Source organism: Neoarius graeffei, chromosome 28 (genome assembly GCF_027579695.1).
Source record: "Neoarius graeffei isolate fNeoGra1 chromosome 28, fNeoGra1.pri, whole genome shotgun sequence".
NCBI classification, from domain to species: domain Eukaryota; kingdom Metazoa; phylum Chordata; class Actinopteri; order Siluriformes; family Ariidae; genus Neoarius; species Neoarius graeffei.
This window is the reverse complement of record NC_083596.1, coordinates 45,872,216-45,893,448: the sequence shown is the minus strand read 5'-3', so window position 1 is coordinate 45,893,448 and position 21,233 is coordinate 45,872,216. Positions and strand designations below refer to the sequence as shown.

Sequence of the window (21,233 nt, the reverse complement as noted above, 5' to 3'; positions counted from 1 at the left end):
AGAGATTTATAAGCACGCAGTGCTTCACCACTGAACAGCGAGGGAAAGTTGATGAGGTAATCATACACGTCCGGGTATTCCGCTGGCAGTTCAAAATCCGGTCGTGAAAACTCCGTCCGGAAAGCCATAAGGGTCACAAATCTGTAGATCGTTTATTTTAGACATATATCTAGTTATCTGTTCATTAGAAAAATGAGCCGTGTAGTCCGTCGGTTGAAATTGATCCATTCTGTACACGAGTGCAGCAGTATTCAGCGGTGTTTTTGACCGACAAGATGGCGGTTGTGTACTTTCCGGTCACGTGACTGCAAGATCTCTATAGATGCAACTTTGGTCATTAGAATGTCTGGAATAATCGATCACCTAGTAAGGCAATATTTTGATCAGGGGTTGACACAGGGAGAGATTGCATTAAGTCTTTTAATAAGGGATCATTTCAAAATTAGTCCGCGGCACCTCCGCAGAAGACTGGCCCGGCTTCATCTCTACCGACGGAGATACAGTGATCCAGCTGAGATCATGAAATAATTGTTTTGTTTTCTCGAGATCACAGAATAATTATTTTGTTTTCTCGAGATCTAGAAATAACGGTTTTGTTTTCTTGAGATCTCGAATTAATTATGTCGTTATCTCGGGATAACAAGGTGAATAAAAAAAAAAGATGATTATATGAAGGGCCTCTCTCGGCTTCCGTACAACACAATGACTCCTGCACAATAATTATAAGTATGCAAGTACTCAAGTAAGGGGTATAAGGCATGTGTTTGAGTTTGAATTAGTATACAAGTACATATAAATGTAATTCAGCATGTAGATAAGAAATTACGCAGCAATGCAAGAATTTAAGTACTGTATGTAAGTACGGATGCAAGCATGTACTTACAGTACATAAGCTGCTTTCACTGACAGTTAAATGTTTGCACACCACTGTTCATAGAATTTGACCATTTTATTAATAATATGGACATTAACAATATGAAAAAAAAGTTTATTATAATAAATTATATTAAAAAAAGTTCTTATATTGATAAATACTGTACTTGTACACCCATACGTCCACCTGCAGTTCTCTAATCGGCCAATCCTTGGGCAGCAGCACGATGCATCAAATCACGCGGATACAAATCAAGAGCTTCAGTTAATGTTCGCAATGTTCAAACATCAGAACGGGAAAAATTGTGATCTCACGGTGAAGTGTGACTTTCTTTCTTCCACTGTGGCACTGTGGGTGTTGGTTTGAGCCAGATGGACTGGTTTGAGTATTTCAGAAACTGCTGATCCCCTGGGGTTTTCACACACAACGGTCTCTAGGGTTGACACAGAATGGTGCGAAAAACAAAAAACGTTGAGTGAGTGAGGGACAGTTCTGTCGGTTGAAACAAACGCCTTGTTGACAAGAGAGATCAGAGGAAAACTGCGAGACTGGTTTGAGCTTTTTTTGCCAGGAAAGATATAGTAACTCGTAGCAACTCTTTACAATCGTGGTGAGCAGAAAAGCATCTCAGCATGCAACAGCAGAAGAACACATCGGGTTCCACTCCTGCAGCCAAGAACAGGGATCTTAGAATCAAGAACAAGTCCCTATTAAAGTAGCCGGTGAGGGTATTTTAAGGTCCTGATGAACTTGGCAGAAAGAGATCTGAACCAGAAGCTTTTATGAGAAAATATTTATACTGTATATTCAATATAGTAATAATCAGAGGCGGGTAGTAACGCGCTAAATTTACTCCGTTACATTTACTGGAGTAACTTTTTGGATGAATTGTACTTGTAAGTGTAGTTTTACAACCCCGATTCCAAAAAAGTTGGGACAAAGTACAAATTGTAAATAAAAACGGAATGCAATAATTTACAAATCTCAAAAACCGATATTGTATTCACAATAGAACATAGACAACATATCAAATGTCGAAAGTGAGACATTTTGAAATTTCATGCCAAATATTGGCTCATTTGAAATTTCATGACAGCAACACATCTCAAAAAAGTTGGGACAGGGGCAATAAGAGGCTGGAAAAGTTAAAGGTACAAAAAAGGAACAGCTGGAGGACCAAATTGCAACTCATTAGGTCAATTGGCAATAGGTCATTAACATGACTGGGTATAAAAAGAGCATCTTGGAGTGGCAGCGGCTCTCAGAAGTAAAGATGGGAAGAGGATCACCAATCCCCCTAATTCTGCGCCGACAAATAGTGGAGCAATATCAGAAAGGAGTTCGACAGTGTAAAATTGCAAAGAGTTTGAACATATCATCATCTACAGTGCATAATATCATCAAAAGATTCAGAGAATCTGGAAGAATCTCTGTGCGTAAGGGTCAAGGCCGGAAAACCATACTGGGTGCCCGTGATCTTCGGGCCCTTAGACGGCACTGCATCACATACAGGCATGCTTCTGTATTGGAAATCACAAAATGGGCTCAGGAATATTTCCAGAGAACATTATCTGTGAACACAATTCACCGTGCCATCCGCCGTTGCCAGCTAAAACTCTATAGTTCAAAGAAGAAGCCGTATCTAAACATGATCCAGAAGCGCAGACGTCTTCTCTGGGCCAAGGCTCATTTAAAATGGACTGTGGCAAAGTGGAAAACTGTTCTGTGGTCAGACGAATCAAAATTTGAAGTTCTTTATGGAAATCAGGGACGCCGTGTCATTCGGACTAAAGAGGAGAAGGACGACCCAAGTTGTTATCAGCGCTCAGTTCAGAAGCCTGCATCTCTGATGGTATGGGGTTGCATTAGTGCGTGTGGCATGGGCAGCTTACACATCTGGAAAGACACCATCAATGCTGAAAGGTATATCCAGGTTCTAGAGCAACATATGCTCCCATCCAGATGATATCTCTTTCAGGGAAGACCTTGCATTTTCCAACATGACAATGCCAAACCACATACTGCATCAATTACAGCATCATGGCTGCGTAGAAGAAGGGTCCGGGTACTGAACTGGCCAGCCTGCAGTCCAGATCTTTCACCCACAGAAAACATTTGGCGCATCATAAAACGGAAGATACGACAAAAAAGACCCAAGACAGTTGAGCAACTAGAATCCTACATTAGACAAGAATGGGTTAACATTCCTATCCCTAAACTTGAGCAACTTGTCTCCTCAGTCCCCAGACGTTTACAGACTGTTGTAAAGAGAAAAGGGGATGTCTCACAGTGGGAAACATGGCTTTGTCCCAACTTTGAGATGTGTTGTTGTCATGAAATTTAAAAATCACCTAATTTTTCTCTTTAAATGATACATTTTCTCAGTTTAAACATTTGATATGTCATCTATGTTCTATTCTGAATAAAATATGGAATTTTGAAACTTCCACATCATTGCATTCCGTTTTTATTTACAATTTGTACTTTGTCCCAACTTTTTTGGAATCCGGGTTGTAAATGCAGCATACTTTTTACTTTTACTTGAGTATATTTGTGAAGAAGAAGCGGTACTTTTACTCCGTTACATTGGGCTATACTCTGCTCATTACTCGCTACTTTATTTTTACTGATCTGTGCGATGTGTGGTCTGTTTATGTTTTGTCGAGACTTCCAGCAGAGGCTCTGTCACATGACCGCATCTCACCGATCAAATGTAGCAGCCAGAGCCATAGTGGGAGGAGCTATGGTTTAACTCCGTTTCGCCAATCAAACAGAGCCAAGCCGCCGCGCGCGCCCGCACACACAATTCCCGCGGCAAGAGCAGTCCAGGTGGAAAAGAGCCCGGAAGCAGAAGAAAAATGGCAGAGACAGCGGCCAGCGGTTCTCATCAAGCCGAAGAGGCACACCCCTGGCCACACATACAAACCATGTTCACTCTCCAAACAACAAAAAATAATAGTTATGTTATGCGGTGTCACATGTGTCTCCCCAAACCAGTGGACGTTTCAGCTATAAAAACTCAACGTTGAATTTGAGGAAACACATTGCGGTCAGTAGGCCGTGTGCTTTTGGCTGTCTTCGTAGGCAGACGTTAGCCCTGTTCTAACATCATAAATAACTGTAAAATACATTGTTTTGTAGAAAATGTATTGACGCACTGCGGCCTCAGACGGCAAGATAACACACACACACACACACACACACACACACACACACACGCCAGAGAACCAAGAAATAAAACTACAAAAAAAAAATCTTCCTAACAATCACTTTTTATTGATGTGAAACCAAAAAATGCTCATGAAAATAAGGTTGCTCGCCTAATATCAGCTCCTCAATAGCGTTACAGTTGTACACGGCTCTGGTCAAAAACTGGGAATGGAAGACTGGTGAAAACTTACTAAATTACAAAACGCCTAACATATCGTTTGTGAAATCTCCATTTTTCAAGCTGCTGTATTTGTTGTGGATTAGAGAGATTTGTGAAGACTTTAGGTGTTTTTTTTTTTCTGTGAGATTTGTTTTATTATTTGTCTACAAGTGCTTGTTCACAAAAGGAAGGGCGTTAGCTTGTTAGCTTGACCGCTTGCTAGCAATCCCCACCACCACCCAGCCAAGCTGGGCACTGGCAGCTAGTTAGCAACCTTTCTGCTCGTTACTTCCACTTGCTAACTCCTCTGCGAGATGGAGCCAGTAAACAACTTTTTAGGAGATGAAAGGATTAACATCGTCGATCGCATCTTACAGGATTATTTCCAGTCTTTTTCGTACGAGGAGATATTACGTGTGATGTTCAGCTGCTGTTAAAGCTGAACAGTCACTTCACAGAGTGAACACACACAGTGTTATGGTTTATGTGCAGACTGCCTTTTTCTTTGTAACCTCTACCCATTGTTTTGTTATTCTGTTACTTTGTAAAGATTTAATTAATTAATATTTAATTTATTATTGTTTTCGCCTGTTCACGGCTAAAAGGTCACAGCTTCACCGTGCAAAATTGACAGCAGCTGCTGTTAAAGCTGAACAGTCTCACACACACACACACACACACACACACACATACTGTTATGGTTTATGTGCAGACTGCCTTGAGCTTCTGGTTGTTATTGTTAATACACAGAACTACACACACAGTTTATACGTGTGAAATATATATGAAATCTCTGCCTGTTATGACATCCTGATCAATAAACAAAAGTGACTCAGCAGTTACTCAGTACTTGAGTAGTTTTTTCACTTAGTACTTTTTACTCTTACTCAAGTAATTAATTGGACGACTACTTTTTACTTTTACTTGAGTAATATTATTCTAAAGTAACAATACTCTTACTTGAGTACAATTTTTGGCTACTCTACCCACCTCTGGTAATAATATACTCACGTATGTATGTATGCATGCATGCATGCATGCGTGCGTTTGGCCTGGAGATATGAAGCGATAAGCATAGCATAAATGATAAAAGGAGCATGCCAAGGACACACCATTTGGTGAGGGAGTCGGGTCTGGGCGGGGCAAAGCCGTCAAAGCGGTGAGTCTGGAGGAAATCACAACGTTCCGACAGACGCCGAATCTCATGACTCCACCACTGGGCTTGCCTGTAGCTATTGCACTTAATGACCAGCTTCCTGTAACCACACACACACACACACACACACACAATGTTAGCTTCCCAAAAACTACTGGAAGAATTCTACATAACTGTAATTGCGACATTTAGATAACTCAAAGTCGTATGTATGTGAGATTCTGGCAAACAATCCTACGCAAATGTGGTTGGGAGTGTGAAAAAACAAAACATAATACTATTTATGGGTGATTCTTAGAATTTGTGCACTTTGAGTCTCTGGTCATATTTTTAAAAATAATAGCAATTTTGGACAAATTCCTCTTTCTATGTGAAAAAGATAATAAACTCTTATAAAAAAATTTACCACCTCTTAAATACAATTTTTTAATACTTTTCACCCTCCTGGAAGTTGCAAAATCACTGTTTTTCCCTTGTCACACCCCCAGAGTTTCCAACCTCAACAATGCAAAAAAAGGTTAAAAGTATCAGTTATATGAGAAATGTTGATGCAGTTAAATTAAGAAAGACTAAAATAAATAAAATATAGTGTAATATTTCATTTAAGTCCACTGTCAATACTATATTTTATACAAAATGTACCCGTCACACACCATTGGCGTCATTTCCACCACAACGCCTACTGTACTTTCCCTTTAAAAAAGTTCTTGTGAAAGATTGTTTGGGTAGTTTCCATGGAAATGTGAAGTGACATCAGAGCACATGTTGGACATGGAGGCCGGTTCAATTTCCACCCACAACTATTGAAGAAAAATCAAGGTAAATATTGCTTGATCAGCAAATATATTTATTGTATGTCATTTCCAAACATGCTGTAGTTCCATTGATGTTTTGAAAAAGATTGCAATTTTTGCATAAAAAGAATAAATGTTGCATGCATGAAATGCTAACTATCAATTCAAAGCTGATCAATGAAGCCATCATCCATTTTTCATGAAAAAAATGTAGAAATGTCATTTCCACCACAGTCATTTCCACCACACTGCCGTCTGTGGTGGAAAAGACAGTATGTGGTGGAAATGACATTTCAGATTATAAACGAGTGGTGTAGATTTTGAAAGTGAATATATTCCTTTAATAGGCCCTTACCTTTACTATATAATATACTACTATACTCTCAAAATGAAAATCGATTCTTTTGGCCCCTACGTGATGATATCATTTGGTATGAAACCATGAATGTCCTCGGCCTTATCCCTGAGCCTGTACCGGTCACTAAAAGGCACAAGGAAATTATTGTGCCCGTTTGGAAAGAAATCTGTGAGGCACTTCATAAAATGGAGCTCTGAACAGAGATAAAACACACACACACACTCTCTCTCTCTCTGTGTGCGTCTCTCTCTCTCCCTGTCTCACACAGACACTCACACACACATACTCATACACACAGTTGCAAAACACAGTAGTTTATACTGCAGTTAAAAGTTTTTTGTATTGTTAAGAATTAAGGTCAAGAGTTCATTGATTTCCTCAGTACACACACACACACACACACACACACATTGAGAACAAAAAAACAGTTGTCTATGACACTAAAGTTACTGAAATAATCTTTTATTTGAAGTACTGCTGCCAACCCCCTGTTTTTGGGTTATTTACAGCATGTACTGTTACGGTTCTGTGAAAGTTTGAAGATTTTTTGAACAAGCCATAATTTAAATGTTAACCGCAACACTGAAGTGGACAGGTGTGCTCAGTTTTTTCACATGGTGTTGTAAAACGAAGTTGAATGATTGACATTTTTTTCTAATAAATATATCTACGTGTTCTCTATGTGTTAAGTCATTGTCATTTCCACAACACCATGTCATTTCCATCACAGCTTGTCATTTCCATCACCACACATCTCATCTCATTATCTCTAGCCACTTTATCCTTCTACAGGGTCGCAGGCAAGCTGGAGCCTATCCCAGCTGACTATGGGCGAAAGGCGGGGTACACCCTGGACAAGTCGCCAGGTCATCACAGGGCTGACACATAGACACAGACAACCATTCACACTCACATTCACACCTACGCTCAATTTAGAGTCACCAGTTAACCTAACCTGCATGTCTTTGGACTGTGGGGGAAACCGGAGCACCCGGACGAAACCCACGCGGACACGGGGAGAACATGCAAACTCCGCACAGAAAGGCCCTCGCCGGCCACGGGGCTCGAACCCGGACCTTCTTGCTGTGAGGCGACAGCGCTAACCACTACACCACCGTGCCGCCCATCACCACACATATTTTTCAGAAAATTTCCAAAAACTAGTCAGTTCATATTAAAATCACATATACATTTCTTGATGGTTTGCCTTACTTTATGTAACAAGACAGATTATTCATTATTTACAAGGACCTCCTCAAAGTAATATTGAATTTCACACTGTGGAAAATGTACCTTTCAGCATTTGATCCTTAGAACTGTTAATTTACATCATTCAGAAATTAATGATTGTTGTAAATACTGGTAACTGGTACAACTAGTTAAACTAATGGTCCTAGAAGGATCCTGGGATGTTTAAATTATTGCACTGTTTATTTATTTCTGTTAATTGAAATGTGGTGGAAATGACAGTTGTTTATTCCGGGTCAGGTAAAATGTGAAAAATAACAATTATTTTTGTAAATTTAGTTTGAAATCTTATGAATCTCAATACTATAATGGTTATTTAAGCATATGAATCTGTGCGAGTTCAAATTGGATAGTCTTTTTTTCACTCAACTTCACAAGGCCAAAGGTGCACATAATCTAAGAATCCCCCTTATCCGTTCACAGTTGTGGAATGTCCACGAAACAAGTTCACCATTCGAGCAATGATTCTCTCACCAGACTGACCAGTTTTCTGTCGTAAGAAAAATCTAGCTTGTTTCTGCAAAACTCCATCTCCTATGTCTTAAAGACCCCCATGGTAGGTACCGTAGGTATAGATGGTAGACATGATGAACACATACTGGTATGCTCTTGGGTTTTCAACCACGTTTGCAAAGCCATTTTGCGACAAGACAATCACGTGTTTACAACTAAAGATTCAGCAGAGTCCACACCCCACACCTGATGCACCCTTTGAACATCTAATGATGGATTTCTCCATCATAGGCTCTCAACTGGGTTCATGCACTACCATTAGTGCTCATGTACATGAAAGGAAGTGCCAACAGGATGGACGTTTTGACTGCTCTACCAATTATGAGGATGTTTGAAAGAAGTCATACATACACAATGTTTCCATTTTACTAACACACAATGAATAAATTGGAGTAGATCTGAACTTAAAATGTTCAAAAGGGTGAGAAAGAACAGATTGCATTAAAAACAAAGAAACGGAATTTATCGTCGCAAGAAGCTGGACAGTTTTGGTAGAAAGTATGGACTGTTCCGAGGGCTGCTTCCCGGTTTGGTGAATTGACCCGGAAGGTTGGGGCAAAAGGTCATAAAAGTGCCCTGGGATGCAGTTTTATGACCACGAGAACATACACTACCGTTCAAAAGTTCGGGGTCACCCAGACAATGTTGTGTTTTCCATGAAAAGTCACACTTTTATTTCCCACCATAAGTTGTAAAATGAATAGAAAATATAGTCAAGACATTTTTCTGGCCATTTTGAGCATTTAATCGACCCCACAAATTAATGTGATGCTCCAGAAACTCAATCTGCTCAAAGGAAGGTCAGTTTTATAGCTTCTCTAAAGAGCTCAACTGTTTTCAGCTGTGCTAACATGATTGTACAAGGGTTTTCTAATCATCCATTAGCCTTCTGAGGCAATGAGCAAACACATTGTACCATTAGAACACTGGAGTGAGAGTTGCTGGAAATGGGCCTCTATACACCTATGGAGATGTTGCACCAAAAACCAGACATTTGCAGCTAGAATAGTCATTTACCACATTAGCAATGTATAGAGTGGATTTCTGATTAGTTTAAAGTGATCTTCGTTGAAAAGAACAGTGCTTTTCTTTCAAAAATAAGGACGTTTCAAAGTGACCCCAAACTTTTGAACGGTAGTGTACATGGGATATATTAGGCAGCAAGAAAAACAGTCAGTTCTTTAAGTTGATGTGTTGGAAGTGGGAAAACTGGGCAAGCGTAAGGATCTGACTTCACTTTGGCCCTTGTCAAAGTCACCGGTGATGAGCTAGCCCGCATGGTCCAATCCCACAGAAGAGCTACTGTAGCACAAACTGCTGAAAAATGTTCATGCTCACATATTTCTGTTTTAGCCAGCATTAACTTTTTCAACAGTTTGTGCTACAGTAGCTCTTCTGTGGGATTGGACCATATGGGTTAGCCTTCGACACCCATGACCCTGTCACCGGTTCACTGGTGCCCCTTTTCCACCAAAGCAGTTCCAGGGCTGGTTCGGGGCCAGTGCTTAGTTTGGAACCGGGTTTTCTGTTTCCACTGACAAAGAACTGGCTCTGGGGCCAAAAAAACGGTTCCAGGCTAGCACCAACTCTCTGCTGGGCCAGAGGAAAGAACCGCTTACGTCAGCGGGGGGGCGGAGTTGTTAAGACCAACAACAATAACAAGACCGCGAAAGATCGCCATTTTTAAGCGACGAGAAGCAGCAGCTGTACAAACGCAAAGTCATCCATTATTATTATTGTTGTTGTTGCTGCTTCTTCCGTGTTGTTTTTGCTTCGATATTCGCGCCAAGGTTTCTGCAAACGTAGCGATGTAATGACGTGGCTTCCCTTAGCACCGCGAGCTATGGAAAAGCAAACTGGTTCTCAGCTGGCTCGCAAGTTGAACGAGTTGTGAACCAGCACCAGCCCCGAACCAGCCCTGGAACTGATTTGGTGGAAAAGGGGTATGGGTGTCCTTCCTTGGACCACTTTTGGTAGGTTCTAACCACTGCATACGGGGAACACCCCACAAGATGTGCCATTTTGGAGGAGATGTTCATACCCAGTCATCTAGCCATCACTTAGATCCTTATGCTTACCCATTTTTCCTGCTTCCAACACATCAACTTTGAGAACTGACTGTTCTCTTGCTACCTAACATATCCCACCCCTCGACAGGTGCCACTGTAATGAGTGAATCAATGCAATTCACTTCAGCCGTTACTGGTTTTAATGTTGTGGCTGATCGGTGTACAGTATATCAAGCAAATAAGTGGATGAGATGAGTGATTGGAAGATGGTGAGGTGGTACAGAGTTAACGTCAGTGTATTCAGTCACCCAGAAGGATGTTGAGGTCTTTGTCCTTTACTAAACGAATGATAATGATTACGCTACATCCCCAAACCATATCTCTTATCAGGTACGATTGGCGACCTGGGCTCGAGAGTAATTGCTGATTGTATGAAATGTTTAATCGAGCACGTTTAAAGTGTTGGACGGGATCTCCACCACACCTGCTGACGGTCTCGATACACACTCCGTGTTTCGTATCCGTGTAGTGACGGTCCACCAGGACTTTCAGCTCGGGGTCGAAAAGCAGCACGAAGGACACCAGACCTGGATCTCTGCATTCAGAACGAACCCATCATTAATGAACAGTTAACGAGGTGAATTACTGAAAATGGGGGAATTACGGAAAAGGTTTATTTATTAAAGCGTTAAAGTTATTGAATTATACCATCATTAAGGTTCAGCCATTTACACAGAGACTGCACCGTGAGCAAAGATGAAAACAGCTGAGACTTTTACTGATGGAGAGAGAGCAAAAGAGAAAAATGCTACAAGTGTGAAAGAGGTGTGAGTATGATTATGACAAAGAAAGAGAGCAGAGAACGTACAGTAATAGAGGTGCAAAAAGGAGAAAAGTACAGTCTGTGTGTGTGTGAGAGACAGAAAGAGAGACCTGGACATGTAGAGCAAAAACGAGTCCTTGACCACAAGCCAGCGTTGCGACCAGCGGAAACAGAACTGATGGTGGCCGAAGCAGTTGAGGCCATGGATCCGATGACCTCCCGACCTCTTCAAAACAAACCCCTCCCTGTTTGAGAGGTTTGAGAAAGCTAAGAAAAAGCACCATGACGCTTATTTACAGAGTACGTACACACAAACACGCACAGATACTCACAGGCCTTTAGGTCCAAGCTCTTTAATAAAGGACAGAGGGCTGATGCTGAGGAATTCCATCTGAGAGCACAAGTAAGCAAGTCATCATTCTGTAAAATCATTTTGTATTGTGTGTGAAGGTCTTGAGTTCAAATCCCAGCACTGCCAAGCTGCCATTCAACTGCTTGGTTGAATAAATGCCATGGATAAGGGCGTAAATGAAACAATCGGGCCACAAAAAAAAAGTGTGAAGAGACGCATGCTTTCGTGGCCAAATATACTGTGCGTGCGTACACGTGTGTGCATGTGTTGGTGTGAGTGTTCACCATGCCACTGTAATTCTTGCAGAAGGAATTCTCCAGAAGGTTGTTCAGGTACTCTTCGAGGTATTTCTGTAACACAAAATCACTAACCAGTGAACACAACTTCAAGCAACTGGACAATAATCTGATTATACTGTGCACGTATACAGTTCAACTAAAGGCCCGGTCCCACTGGCCGATGGACGCAAAACGTATGCAAAAAGGACACAGCGGACGAGCAAAATTTCGGGGGTGGCTCTATCCGTTTTCATCCGCTCCAGAAATGGACAAAATTGGCGAAAATTTGCGAAAACAGAACGGAAAAGAACGGACGTGGGTAGTATATAGCAGGGATGTTAAACGCATGTTCATAGGAAGCCTAGCGGATGAAAGTGGATGGAAGTGGATGACAGCTCCGAAGGGGTTACCGGTGATAACTGAGAAGCGGACGCATAGCAGAAAGAGCGGATGCATAGCGGATGAAGGGGATGCATCACGTACGCCTAACGGAAACAAAGGGGATGTTGCGCGGATGTATATCGGATGCAGACCATTCACTGCGCTAGGTGTCCTTCTACATACTCTAGACATACTCCAGACATCCTCAATATACGAGATACATCCCAGATATAAACGCTTTGTCCGTTTTGAATACTTTATATACGAGATGCATACGCTTACATCCTTTCTATTTCCGCGATGAATAGACGTTTCATGTACCTTATCTTTCCTCCCTCTTTCCGTTTTCAGCTGCAGCGGATGTGAGTTGCGAGGATGCCCAGAGGATGCAGAGAGGATACAGCAGACGTTTAACGGATGATAACGGACATAGAACGTTTGTTGCTCGTATATGTCGCGGATTTACATCGTACACAGCGGAAAGTTCATCCGTTCTAAAAGTTTTGTGCAGCTCAAAACTTTTTGCGCGGATGAAATCACAGTGGACGGATGCTCGATGGATAGAGCGTATGAAGCACGTATGCAATGAGTACACAATGGATGCATAGCGTTTTCCAACGGATGGCAAAGATTTTTTTACGTTTTACATCCTCTTTGCATCCGTAAGTGCAGTGGGACCGGGCCTTAATACAATCATCTCTAATTGGTGAAAGAATGCCTCCTGTCCTAACATCATACAATAATGCAGCTCAGCCACTGCAGTGCATTTGCTAATATACAGTAGAAACATTCCTTTTATAGGGCGCCTTCATCATCATTTCGCTGATCGTTCAAGGCTCACATTAGTACATTTCCTTATATGTACACTACCGTTCAAAAGTTTGGGGTCACCCAGACAATTTTGTGTTTTCCATGAAAAGTCACACTTTTATTTCCCACCATAAGCTGTAAAATGAATAGAAAATATAGTCAAGACATTTTTCTGGCCATTTTGAGCATTTAATCGACCCCACAAATGTGATGCTCCAGAAACTCAATCTGCTCAAAGGAAGGTCAGTTTTATAGCTTCTCTAAAGAGCTCAACTGTTTTCAGCTGTGCTAACATGATTGTACAAGGGTTTTCTAATCATCCATTAGCCTTCTGAGGCAATGAGCAAACACATTGTACCATTAGAACACTGGAGTGAGAGTTGCTGGAAATGGGCCTCTATACACCTATGGAGATATTGCACCAAAAACCAGACATTTGCAGCTAGAATAGTCATTTACCACATTAGCAATGTATAGAGTGGATTTCTGATTAGTTTAAAGTGATCTTCATTGAAAAGAACAGTGCTTTTCTTTCAAAAATAAGGACATTTCAAAGTGACCCCAAACTTTTGAACGGTAGTGTAACTTCACACAAACGGGATGTTCATAAAATCACCACATTTCTTGTAAACAATTTCCGAATAAATTTGTTCATATCATCCTCAACCTGTAGCCCCATATGGAATCAGCTTGTAACGTCAGTTATGAATAAATGTTAAAACACAAGTGCATGATTAAGGATCTTGAACCATAATCCTATTATTAATATTATAATTCTGATATAATTAGCAATACAGTAATACATATAAAATCACAATACAAATTTATCTTGATTCAAACTGATGAAACAAAAAACGAATCATGATTATTATCAGGCTGCGCAATCGCTTACTTTTCCTAGCTGTTATTGTGTTGTTTAAAACAGCAGACGGACTTACAATAACGTACAATAGAGGGAATACATGCGACTTCACCATAGGCAGAAGTAACACAGCACTAATGCCACAAAAACACACAAAAAAAGTAGATCTAAAAATGGGAAAAAGCTGTGTGATTGACGGAGCTCCGAGCTCTCTTTTTACAGACTGCCCAAAGCAAAAGAGAAGCAAATGGAGGTGGTACAAATGTTTATCCAAGTTTATTAAGAAAAGACCCATTTGTTATTCATTTTTAATACAAGGAATATTTTAGATCTAGAATAGGGGATTATATTTTACTCCAACATTACGAAAGTAGGTAAATGATTATTGTTGCTTATGAAGGAAATGAAACAGAAGCCTTTTAATTTAACAAAAGGAATATTTAAGTTGATAAAGAAGGGCAATTCCATGTAAATGTCAACCTCACCATGCAAAAATAAAGCAACATGTAATACATCAAAACCACTCCCAGAGATATCACCTAGGCCTGTATTTTACAGATGTGAATAAGTTGAACCAATTTGTAACCAACCTAATATGTCACTGTCAGTCTTTCTTTCTTATAATGTAAACCCCAAGCTAAAATCAACTTTGATCATGTACAATTCTATATTATTGCCACAAGCCACAGAAATGTATGCTAAAATCCACAAAACAGCAAAACAATAGCCATCCTAAATATTATTTAAGAACTTGGATAGTTTTAGCTGATATTTAGAGAGTTTTTCAAAGGGTTATGGTGGTTAAATTGCTGATTTTCTAAACATATGCCATGTCTATTTCAGACGCGTCACATCCATAACGGAATCTCGTCACATCCATAACGCTGACTTTTCCTTCCGAAACTCTGCATGAAATACAAAATATTTTAAACAAAGATTTTTTAATATTCACCTTGGACCCCTCTATCAAACGGATATCTCCATTTCGACATTAGGTTTACGATTTCACAGAGTTTGATAAAAATGTACAGTCACCCAAGAAAAGTGATACTTTTTCTGTCACATCCATAACGCATCTTTTATTGGCATTTTCTGGCATGCCCTAGATGTACTATGGGAATTGTTCTTGTTCTATCACTTCTCCAGTATGGTACAGCCTTAAAATATGCAACACCTGTTTAAATACTGGGAGACAATAAAACATGCACTGGGTCATTTGTTGCCATTTTGAGTTCAAGTGTCACATCCATAACGCTGGAATTGCTCAGAACAGGAAAATAAATAAATAAATATTGCTTTTTTTTGGGTCATAAAGTTTTCATAAAATTTTTAAATATTGTGGAAAAATCCAATTGTGAATTAGGTGAAGTCTTACATGCTTAAGTAATACATAAGTGCAAGTGTGTGTGTGTGTGTGTGTGTGTGTGTGGTGTGTGTGTGGTGTGTACCGGTTTGCTGGATGTCCTGCCCATTCTCTCGGTGCCATGCAGAGAGGGCATCTCCTCAGTCATGCTCTCCAGCTGCTGCCTCTGAATGGCAAACCTGACTCACACACACACACACACACACACACACACGATAAACAGGATTCATAAAAGCTAGCTATAAAGTCTTAAACTTTTTATCCATGGATCCATCAAAAATACTGAGATTTTCAGGGCCAGATAAAGCACAAGCCTAATGGTGAGTACATGTTCAACAGAGTGAGTGAGTGTGTGTGTGTGTGTGTTTTCACCTCCCCAGTGGGAGGAACTGCAGCATCATCTTGTGCTTGTACAGGTCTCTGTGCAGGTCATGGAAATGCTTATACTTCCTCTTTATGGTCCATGTGAATTCACCATGGGTCAGACGCACCGTATACAGGGAACAAACACGCACCTGCACACACACACACACACACGGCTTACACGTTTTTGTTTTTTTTCAAAATCACATTACAAATTACACATTACCAGTTACACATATATATTCGACAGAACTGTGCAAAAGACTAGGCATAGATGTTTATGAAGAAACTGCATTACCGTGTCAGCAGAAAATCACAAATGATTTAAATATAAACCAGACATGGCCATCACTATCCTCTGCCATGAGCATTTTATGAAACTTAACACTCACGCCCTTAAAGGAACAGTCCACCGTATTTCCATAATGAAATATGCTCTTATCTGAATTGAGACGAGCTGCTCCGTATCTCTCCGAGCTTTGCGCAACCTCCCAGTCAGTCAGACGCGCTGTCACTCCTGTTAGCAATGTAGCTAGGCTCAGTATGGCCAATGGTATTTTTTGGGGCTGTAGTTAGATGCGACCAAACTCTTCCGCGTTTTTCCTGTTTACATAGGTTTATATGACCAGTGACATGAAACAAGTTCAGTTACACAAATTGAAACGTAGCGATTTTCTATGCTATGGAAAGTCCGCACTATAATGACAGGCGTACTAACACCTTCTGCACGCTTCGACAGCGCATTGATACGGAGCTCAGATATCAATGCGCTGCCGAAGCGCGCAGAAGGTGTTAGTATGCCTGTCATTATAGTGCGGGCTTTCCATAGCATAGAAAATCGCCACGTTTCAATTTGTGTAACTGAACTTGTTTCATATAAACCTATGTAAACAGGAAAAAACGCAGAAGAGTTTGGTCGCATCTAACTACAGGCCCAAAAAATACCATTGGCCATACTGAGCCTAGCTACATTGCTAACAGGAGTGACCGCGCGTCTGACTGCGTGGGAGGTCGCGCAAAGCTCGAACAGGTACGGAGCAGCTCGTCTCAATTCAGATAAGAGCATATTTCATTATGGAAGTACGGTGGACTGTTCCTTTAATATTGACTTGTGATGTCAAAGTGCTAGGACATCTTCATAAAACGCTACCCAGCTTTTTTTCAGTAGTATGAGCACGCAAAGTTTCAATGATGCAGCTTATGTAGTTTCTGAGAAAACTTGCCCAGATTGAGTCCACTTGTACAAAGTCCAATAACGAAAATCAAGGGCCATAACTCTGAAAATAATAATTTCTTGTACATGATTTTCAAACTCAACTGCGATCATGAATATTAATATGAGCACGCAAAGTTTCATTGATGTAGCTGATGTTGTTTCTGAGAAAACTTGTCCAGATTGAAATGGACAGACAGAAGGACTCCATTCCTATATCCCCCTGTGCACTTCGTGGCGGGGGATAATAATAAAATAAATAAATAAATAAATAAAACGTATGAGAAGCAAAAGCAACCATTCAATGAAGCATGGTGATGGTAGCATCTCATCTCATTATCTCTAGCCGCTTTATCCTGTTCTACAGGGTCGCAGGCAAGCTGGAGCCTATCCCAGCTGACTACGGGCGAAAGGCGGGGTACACCCTGGACAAGTCGCCAGGTCATCACAGGGCTGACACATAGACACAGACAACCATTCACACTCACATTCACACCTACGCTCAATTTAGAGTCACCAGTTAACCTAACCTGCATGTCTTTGGACTGTGGGGGAAACCGGAGCACCCGGAGGAAACCCACGCGGACACGGGGAGAACATGCAAACTCCGCACAGAAAGGCCCTCGCCGGTCACAGGGCTCGAACCCGAACCTTCTTGCTGTGAGGCGACAGCGCTAACCACTACACCACCGTGCCGCCCCGTGATGGTAGCATATCTTCTGCAAAGTAACTCTGTAAGGATATCTTTTAAAATAATGAAATAAAGCATTTCTATAGATGTAAATGTTGCCTACAAAAGTAGCAAACCACAGTAAACAACCAAATTGATCACACTTTGTTTGCCCTTTTACACAGCATCAGTTCTTTTAGGAACGAGGTCAGGGTTTTATAAGAAAACTGTCTGTGGCGACACTTCTGGAGACTTTAACTGTCTCACATGCTTCCAGTTCTTCAGATCACACCAGACATTTCTTTGAAAATGTCATACTTTGAGAAAATGTATAATAACTTGCTCTTTTTTAAAAACTGACACTGGTGATACAATAGACATAAAATTAATATCTAAAGCAGCCTCTCTCAACCGGGGTGCCGTGGCACTCTGGGGTGCCGTCTGGCTTCGTTAGGGGTGCCGTCAAAAAATTATATATTTTAACATTGAAATAAATAAAATGAATTAAAATTCCAAAAAACGATAGTTAAACTAATGCAGATCATCGCCACCTCATGCATCATCAAAATTTGTCTCACGGCCCCCCTTTCCCATGTCACAACGTCACTGCCGGGGTCAGCGTGACTGCGTATATTTTATATGGGGGTGCCTTGAGAATTTGCATACTTCTGAAGGGTGCCGTGACTGAAAAAAGGCTGAAAAACGCTGCTCTAAAACATACATCAACGTTTTGGAGTGCCTAGACTTTTGCACAGTGCTCTGTATACCTAGATCTTTTGTATAAAAAAAAAAAGAAAAAAAAAAAGACCCGACACACACATACCTTGGAGCGAGTGGTATATCTCTCAGTGTTCTCCACTCTGCAGGTGATGGGCGTGTTAGGAAGCAGCGGAGGCACGCCCCTTTCCTTTAGATCGTTCAGGTAATGCACCACAAAAAACTGACGTTCTTCTAAAGAAAAACACACATACACACAGTTCTTAGACGTTCTGCAAGGTCTTTGAGGAGCTGGACACAGAACTTGTCCCATACTCATTATGGATTCATTTCAAAGGTTATTTCGATAAAATTTGAACATCCCCAATTTTCCCGCACGACTTCACACAAGTGGCTGGGAAATAAAACCTTTTCAGATGAATAAAACATGTAGACTCGTCAAGGTATGTAAAAGGAACATGTTTAAATGGTTTGGGAGCGGTTGCACTTTGCATGTTCATAACATTGCTTGGTCTTTATGATCTTTGACTGTCCGGTTTCGAAGTCTGCCCCCAGCGTACCCTTAGATTCCTCATTTTGGCCGACAGAAGTAGAAACTAAAGTGGTCTTTTGCTGTTGCAGCGCCTCCTCTTAGTCAAGGTTTGGCTTGATGCTTTTCTGCTCACCACAGATGTAAAGACTGGTCATTTGGGGTTACTGTAACGATCCTTCGAGCTCGACCCAGTCTGGCCATTCTCCTCGACATCTACAAGACAGACCTGTCTCCCACTGCGCGTTTTTTGTTTTTCGCACCATTCTGGGTAAACTCCAGAGCTTATTGTGCGTGAAAATACCAGGAGATCATTTCTGAAAGTACTGCATTATTCTGAAACCAACCCATTTGGCACCAATAACCAAACACCTTTCAAACTACTCCATGCTACATCCTGTATAGAGGATGTGCAGTCATGTGACCCGCCCGTGTTTACTCCGGCATATTGGACGGCTTCAGGATTGTTTACCTTGCGCGAGCGTAATGGATCCAGGGAGTAATCCCCAAGAAAATTCGGAAAATACCCCATCTACATCGCGCGATAACTTGTCTAAGTTTGTTCAGCATCTTGAAGGTGACGCGAGGCAGCGTTACATGGAAAAGTGTTCCAGGTTGGGGATCGCAGATCCATACAACTTGCCGCAATCCTTGTTCAGGGAAATTCGGAGCTGCGGTGCCGGCGATTTGCCCGATCTGGCCTACCACGACACTTACAATTTTCTTGTTAATCATGAATCGTGTTACACTGGCAAAGCCCTCAAAGCTTACAAGAGCCTGGAAGCTTATAAATATTTTGTTGCGGGATGGGTATCCCAACTATACCTCTGGAAGGTTCCGAAGAATGTCTACTTGATAACCTCATGGGTATGCAGGATGTTTTATCGTAAGAATGTTCGAAATCTAAACTCAGTTCCAGATAATGACAGGGTTGTACATATGTATGTTTTTGTCTGAAAAAAAAAAAAAAAAAAAATCACAAATCACCGCTCTCTTTATCTGTGCAGAATTATTATTCAATATCAGATATAAATGTATAGGGGTCACAGATATGTCCAGCTTCTATTGAGGTTTTTCACCTGACGTCACAGGGTCACGTGACACCCCGGTGTCCGCCATTTTGAAGGCCAAGCTAGCTAATGTCAACATCATCATAGCTGGTATGTTACTGTAGCAATGTTTATGTTCAGTCATTTGGATGACTGTTAAAACCTTTCAGTCTCAAGTTTTTCCTTTACTGGATTTACTAGTTTACTGTAATTATGATCCGGCAGCTATTTACACCGGATCCAGTGTAAATAGCTACCGGAGCGCGCTCCGGCTTGCTCCCCCTCAAATTAAGCAGCGCGCTCCGGCTTGCTCCCGGAGTGCTCCGGCCGAGGTTCCGGAGCGCGCTCCGGCAGCTATTTACACTGGATCCGGTGTAAATAGCTGCCGGATCATAATTACAGTAAACTAGTAAATACAGTAAAGGAAAAACTTGAGACTGAAAGGTTTTAACAGTCATCCAAATGACTGAACGTAAACATTGCTACAATAATATACCAGCTATGATGTTGTTGACATTAGCTAGTGCTAACAGCTAGCTGCTAGTACACTGCTACAACACAGACACCGACCCTAATAATACAGTTCTTGGTCATTGCCTGGTAACAGCAAATTTATAACGGGCCATGTCTCAACAGACTAAGAAGTTATTTCAATGACATTTAATAACATTTTGTTTATCCTGAGGACCGAAAGTAAATGAAAATGTGAACAAACTTTAGCTGTAATAAGATGGCGACCACCGGCTCCAGGGACGACCCGCTGATGTAGGCATGTTACCCAGCCTGACACAAAATATTTGTAGGCATCCAAACTCTTATACGCTTTCAGATCAATACCTGTGTATGGCGATGGGTTTTTAACGACATAGGTATACAGATCATGTGGGCCGAAGTCAGGTAAAGACGAGGGCTTCGTGTACTTCCGTACGTCAGTGAACAATCCTGGTGGAAGCAGGTAAACGTCGTTCTTTAAGCCTGCTAACCTCAATTTTTGCAAATACCTCTCCCTCTGCTCGCCCTGTAAATGCCCTACGTCGCTGGATACTGAAGGTGTTTTCTGCATCTCGCTCCTTTTTCTTTTATGTTTTTCGTTTGTCGCCTTCCTCGCATTCAAACTGATTCGAGCCGTGACGTCCAAAATGGCGGCCTCACATGACTTGGTCACGTGGGTGAAAAACCTCAATAGTCAAACAAATTAAAAAAATATTTTCTTGCACCTCTATGTGCCTAAAATAACATACATATTCTTTTTCAGTACTTCACACAATCTGATAGGAAGAACTTTATAAACAAGTTATGCATTTGTACACATTTTATTAAGAACATTAATATTACACGTCCATGTGAAAACCAGTTATATATTTTTTTTGATCACAACTTGGTGATATGTGGTGCAGCGGACACCCATTTTGCGCGTCTCTCCTCGTCTGCGGGGAATCTATAAAACGACAGGCCCTCCTTTTGGCCCTGTCTATTGGTACAACCAAATGCTGAACAAGAT

At 41.1% G+C, this 21,233-nt stretch overlaps 1 protein-coding gene across 3 annotated transcripts in view; it reads right to left on the bottom strand.

The window, feature by feature from the left end:
- The window catches only part of pld2 (phospholipase D2), a 111,168-nt gene that overhangs the window by 31,135 nt on the left and 58,800 nt on the right, over positions 1 to 21,233 (bottom strand). For all 3 annotated transcript variants that reach the window (XM_060912479.1, XM_060912480.1, XM_060912481.1), the window contains exons 3-10: positions 18,261 to 18,388; positions 15,564 to 15,706; positions 15,277 to 15,370; positions 11,782 to 11,847; positions 11,478 to 11,536; positions 11,256 to 11,390; positions 10,807 to 10,917; positions 5,357 to 5,500 (exon numbers count right to left, since the gene is read on the bottom strand). In XM_060912479.1, coding sequence (XP_060768462.1) covers positions 5,357 to 5,500; positions 10,807 to 10,917; positions 11,256 to 11,390; positions 11,478 to 11,536; positions 11,782 to 11,847; positions 15,277 to 15,370; positions 15,564 to 15,706; positions 18,261 to 18,388 — 880 coding nt within the window. The remainder of the gene's footprint in view (positions 1 to 5,356; positions 5,501 to 10,806; positions 10,918 to 11,255; positions 11,391 to 11,477; positions 11,537 to 11,781; positions 11,848 to 15,276; positions 15,371 to 15,563; positions 15,707 to 18,260; positions 18,389 to 21,233) is intronic.